General features: G+C 46.1%; 1 protein-coding gene across 1 annotated transcript; it reads left to right on the top strand.

The window, feature by feature from the left end:
• The first annotated feature begins 4,133 nt into the window (after nucleotides 1–4,133).
• Nucleotides 4,134–5,153, top strand: LOC109951102 (proteinase-activated receptor 4). The gene has a single exon (XM_020585394.1). The coding sequence runs from the start codon at nucleotides 4,134–4,136 to the stop codon at nucleotides 5,151–5,153; it is 1,020 nt and encodes a 339-aa protein (XP_020441050.1).
• The last annotated feature ends 652 nt before the right edge of the window (nucleotides 5,154–5,805 follow it).

Raw genomic sequence — 5,805 nt, 5'->3', positions numbered from 1 at the left:
AGAGGGGCGGAGCTGTCAACTGATCACCACCTGGTGGTGAGTTGGATTCGATGGTGGAGGAGGAAGCTGGACAGACTTGGCAGACCCAAACGTATTGTGAGGGTCTGTTGGGAACGTTTAGCAGAATCCCCTGTCAGAGAGATCTTGAACTCTCACCTCCGGCAGAGCTTTGACCAGATCCTCGGGGAGGTTGAAGACACTGAGTCCGAGTGGACCATATTCTCCACCTCCATTGTCGATGCGGCCGTTCGGAGCTGTGGCCGTAAGGTCTCCGGTGCCTGTCATGGTGGCAATCCTCAAACCCGGTGGTGGACACCGGAAGTAAGGGATGCTGTCAAGCTGATGAAGGAGTCCTTTTGAGCCTGGTTGGCTCGTGGGACACCTGACACCAGCCCAGGCAGTTGCGGGGGCAAAAACTCGGGTCTGGGAAGAGTTCGGTGGAGAAGGACTATCGGTCGGCCTCGAAGAAATTCTGGCAAACTGTCCGGCACCTCAGGAGAGGGAAGCAGTGCCCTGCCAAAACTGTTTACAGTGGAGGTGGGCAGCTGCTGACCTCAACTGGGGACATCTTCGGATGGTGGAAGGAATACTTTGAGGATCTCCTCAACCCCGGCGCCATGTCTTTCGATGAGGATGCTGGATGTGGTTTTCCCCAACCTGACCTGCTGCTTCCTGTCTGTCACAAAGCACAGACACATGTGTCCTGACACTAATGTACAGACCTCAGCCTGTTTCCCTGCACCCTGAGGTGGAGGTGAGGTAACCATATCCAGGTGTGGTCTGAACACTCCTGCAGCTACACATTTCCTGTTCTCAGTCTCAGGTTGGTTTAAAGAGCAGTCTGATGTTTCTCAAGTCAGTCACAGTTTGATCCCCCGTTTACTGAAGACCATTATCAGTCCTGTTCACATCCAGAGTCACATCCAGTTCACTCCAGAACACCTGTTTTAGGGAGTTTCTCCTTATTCCAGGGTCTAAAGACAGAGCCCTCAAGGGAGTAAAGGCCAGACAATGTTGTCACTGAGGCCTAACATTCAATCCAGTCCTCACACATATAGACATACTAGACTCGCACACCTGAACACACCTGGATTCCTGAGGAGGAGGAGGAAGAGGCGTGTTGAGACCTGCAGCTCTGAGATCAGGTGGCACCACAGACCGCAGCTCACAGCTCATAGCTCATACTAGTGTGTTACAGCCACTGATGCTACTGTGCTGCTGTAAAACCACAGGACTGTTAGAGAACAAGGGCTGCTGCAGCAAAACAGAAGAGTCCGAAATAAAATCTGTGAGAAAAACGGAAAGAAGAAGAAACAAAGATGAGGTTGTTGTTTCTGGTCTTTGTGTGTCTGCTGTTGTTCATCTGCAGCATCTCTCCGATTCCTGATGATAAAGGTTCGTGCAAACAGCATGTCCATCCATAAGCCTTCTTCTTCATGGGTACATGGGTAGGTAGGGACAGATGTGACTTTCAGTAGTTTCACATCAGGACAAGTTTTTGTTGTTATTTTGTCAGTGTTTAAAGTGTTTGTCCTGGTTTCCCTGTCTTTGTGAGGACCCCTGCACGACTCTTAGACCCTGAGAGAAAACAGTTTGACAAAGTGAGGACAGGAGTAGTATGAGGAGGGCTGAGCAGTGACCTGGCTCAGTGGTCATGAGTTCACTCTGGACAAAAAGTGTTTGAACTAATTTAGATCACAGTTGGTGCAAAGTGAGAGGGTGTCAGAGGCGGTGTTCTCAGCTCTATCAGCTTTGGAAAAGCTGCCACCTGAGGCATCCTGACATAGTGTTTGAGTCTGATCTGCTCCACTATCACAGACTGGGGGTGATGGACTAACTGGTGTGTCGGTGCAAACAATGCAACACTGCTGCACTGAATATTAATGACACTGAAAGTATTAATCATAGTTTGGTTGTTGTTGTTGAACAGCTATGATCGTAGAAGCAGATTTCACATGCTGTAGAACCTAATGGTCCAAATTACATTCTGGTTTTAAATCCATTTCTGTGATTAGGTACTTTCTGTTTTCTGTACCTACAGGTAACTCATTCTTTTACAATGAACTCATATTTTTGCCTACTAGACTGACTAATGGTTGTTTCAAAAATTTTTAAAGAACATACTGTAGGTATGAATAAACGTACATCCCTTGTGTGCACCGGGTTCTGTCATAGTTTGATTTGTCATATATCATCTCTGCATTTAATGTGTTTAATTTATTGTCAAACAGTATACAAATGTTTGATTTCCCAAAATATCTGGTGTTAAAATATTTTAAAGGTCACCCATTATGCTCATTTGCAGGTTTACATGGTTATTTAAAGGTTCTGCTAGAAAACGTTTACACCCTTGTATGTTCATAAAGTTCTTTAGTTTCCTCAGAGTGCCAGCAGGGCCTGACCCTCTTTTCACCTCTGTGTGAACATACTCTGGTTTAACTCCTGGACCCTCCCTAAAAGCCCAGTGTGCTCTGATTGGTCAGCTTCCACAGCGCTGAATGGGAGCTGCATACCAACACCAATTCGTCGTTCCGGATTCTGGACAGCTCTGGTCTTCAGCATTAGCCACAGTTAGCTGCATTTGTACCATAAATTTCACCATAATAACCACTTCTAACCCAAAAGTTAAACAACCACAGGGGGAAGAGAGGGGGAGAGAGGAGAGGGAAGAGGAGGGGGAAGAAACTCAGAGCGTCATGGGGCCCCCCTGCAGCCTAGGCCTATAGCAGCATAACTAAGGAAGGCTCAGGGTCACCTGATCCAGCCCTAACTATAAGCTTTATGAAAAAGGAAAGTCTTAAGTCTAATCTTAAAGGTAGAGAGGGTGTCCACCTCCTGAACTGAGACTGGGAGTTGGTTCCATAGGAGAGGAGCTTGATAGCTAAAGGCTCTGCCTCCCATTCTGCTTCTGTGGACTCTAGGAACCACAAGTAAACCTGCACTCTGAGAGCTTTGTTGTGATGAAGCTCTATGAGGTCTTTAAGATACGATGGAGCCTTGTCATTAAGGGCTTTGTATGTTAGGAGAAGGATTTTAAATTCTATTCTGAATTTTACAGGGAGCCAGTGGAGAGAAACTAATATGAGAGAGATATGATCTCTCTTGCTAGTTCCTGTCAGTACTCTGGCTGCAGCATTTTGGATTAACGGGAGGCTTTTTAGGGAATTATTGGGACATCCTGATAGTAAAGAGTTACAGTAGTCCAGCCTGGAAGTAACAAATGCATAGACCAGTTTTTCAGCATCACTTTGAGACAGGATGCTCCTAATTTTTGCAATATTGCGCAGGTGAAATCCTCACAGTAGTACTGGAGGCCAGAGCTATGTCATCTAAAGTAACTATATGATTAGACAGCAGATTTCTAAGGTTTTTAGGCCCAAGCACAATGACTTCGGTTTTGTCAGAGTTTAGAAGTAAGAAGTTGCAGGTCATCCAGGCCTTTATGTCTTTAAGGCATGCTTGAAGTTTGACCAGCTGACCTGATTCATTTGGCTTCATAGATAAATATAACTGAGTATCATCTGCATAGCAATGGAAAATCAAATGTTGTACTGACCCTCGTTGAGAAACTACTCCATCGTGAAATGACTAGCACATAACATGCAATGTTTTAGGGATATCTTCAGGAACATTTCCACAATAAATATAGAATATCCACTGTCTTTGCTGGCTCTGAGGATGGAAGTAGGTAGAGACTTGTGTTCGTTTGTGCACCCAGCAACCGAGCGGACTCTGTGCTTTCCTCTGAGCTGTGCCATGGTGCTGTTCGTCTGCTGTTCTAGTGAAAACCACGGTGGTGGACCGGTAGCACCAAAATGGATCTGAGTGGGAGGAGGATCTATGAAATGAATTGCCACATCATTTCATATGAGGTCATAAAGAGAGACAAATTTGAACAGTATGTTTGATCAGGGGTTTTTATAAATGTGGAAAAGGCAAAACAGGAAGAGACGGCTCTTTTTCCATATTTTGGTGTCTCTACATACTGGATACCCATGTGATTGTCAGAAAATGCTCTAAAAGTGAATTCTGGATAATGTGTCCTTTAACAATCATGTGAAGTAGATTTTAAAAGTAGACTTTGCAGGTCTACAGACAGGCCGATGTATTTTCTGCTCTCTTCAGACGTACAGATGTGTTTTCTGGTCTCGGCAGGTCTACAGACAGATGCTTTCTGGCCTGCAGGTTTGCTGAGACCCGAGGTCAACAGCACTTCTAACCACAGCACCCTGAACCATAAGAAGCTGGAGAAGATACAGTGTCCGATCACCACCCTGTACCTGCCGGTCGTCTACCTGCTGGCCTTCATCGTGGGTCTGCCTTCCAACCTGCTGGCTCTCTGGGTCCTGGTGTTCAGAACCAAACCGCAGCCGTCCAATACACTGCTTATCAACCTGACTGTTGCTGACTGCCTTCTGCTGATGGTTTTACCATTTCGTATCATGTACCACTTTAGAGGAAACCACTGGGACCTGGGCCAGTCTTTCTGTCGCATCGTCATGGCAATGTTTTACGGTAACATGTACGGATCCATTTTGTGTCTGGCACTTGTGGCTGTGGATAGATACATTGCTTTGGTTCACCCTTTCAGTGCCAAGATGCTGCGTAGCCAGCGGATGTCTCTGTGCATGTCTGCGGTGGTGTGGGTGGTAGTGCTGGCTGCCATGCTGCCACTGCTGGTGTCACAGCAGACCTACAAGCTGGACCAAGCAAACATCACCATCTGCCACGACGTGCTGCCCGGGGAGGTGCAGGAGAGCTTTCTCCTGCCATACTTTGCCACTTTATTCACGTCCTGCTTCCTGCTGCCCTTTGTGGTGATCCTGTTCTGCCACGGCGCTGTTCTGCGCACCCTGTTGGCTGAGGGGAAGCGCTACGGCCATGCCATCAGGGTCACAGTCCTGGTCCTGCTGGTCTTCATTGTGTGTCTGCTGCCCAGCAACATCCTCCTCCTTCTCACCTACATCGAGAGCACAGAGGGTTTGTACATCCCCTACATGGTTAGCTTAGGGGTTAGCGCCTTTAGCAGCTGCATCGACCCCTTCATCTTCTACTATGTGTCAGCAGAGTTCAGGGACAAGGCCAGGAGTGCTCTGTGTTGTTGCTGTAACTCCGGACACCACCTGTCCTCTCATTCGGCACCTGATGTCTGAGGCCCAGTACACATGGTGGCCTTGGAGAATACAACTAAATAACACAAAGAGACAATTAAAATATGTCTGTTACTGAAGGAACAGAACAGCTCTGAGGGAGCAGATGTTTAATCTCTGAATAAATCTATAACCAGTTTGTGAGAGAGCACAGGGTCAGTCTGATGCCAGAATGATATTTCACAACACACACAATTCTGTTCAATGATAAATGTCATGTTAGAGGGATGATGATGATGTGAGATGGGAATCAGAGAATATTTATAGGATGACAGTGTAATGAGACTGAACCTCCAGACCAGACTGATTTAAGCTTTATGTGAAATACAGGGGCTCCAGCCAAAACTTGGAACAGGCTCAACATTTGCTGCAGTGGTTTGATTATTTAAGCTTTATGTGAAATACAGGGGCAAACGTTCCTGGTGGCTCTAATTTTACTGGTTGCCTCATGAGGAAAGACAATTACTGCCATGACAGCTGTCCACAGACCCTACCACCCCAACCCAACATTGTATTTAATGTAAAGAAAACTCCTTTCCATTTATCTGAACCAAAGCCAGAAAACATATCTATAAATATGTTTTTGAAGAGACGCTTCAACATGATTCCTTAGATTAATTATCACAAATGCTAACTGGGAATCATATATTAATAT

This window comes from Monopterus albus, unplaced genomic scaffold, assembly GCF_001952655.1.
Source record: "Monopterus albus unplaced genomic scaffold, M_albus_1.0 scaffold364.1, whole genome shotgun sequence".
NCBI lineage: Eukaryota > Metazoa > Chordata > Actinopteri > Synbranchiformes > Synbranchidae > Monopterus > Monopterus albus.
Note: the sequence above shows the minus strand (reverse complement) of the source record. Positions and strands in the feature narration are given on the sequence as shown.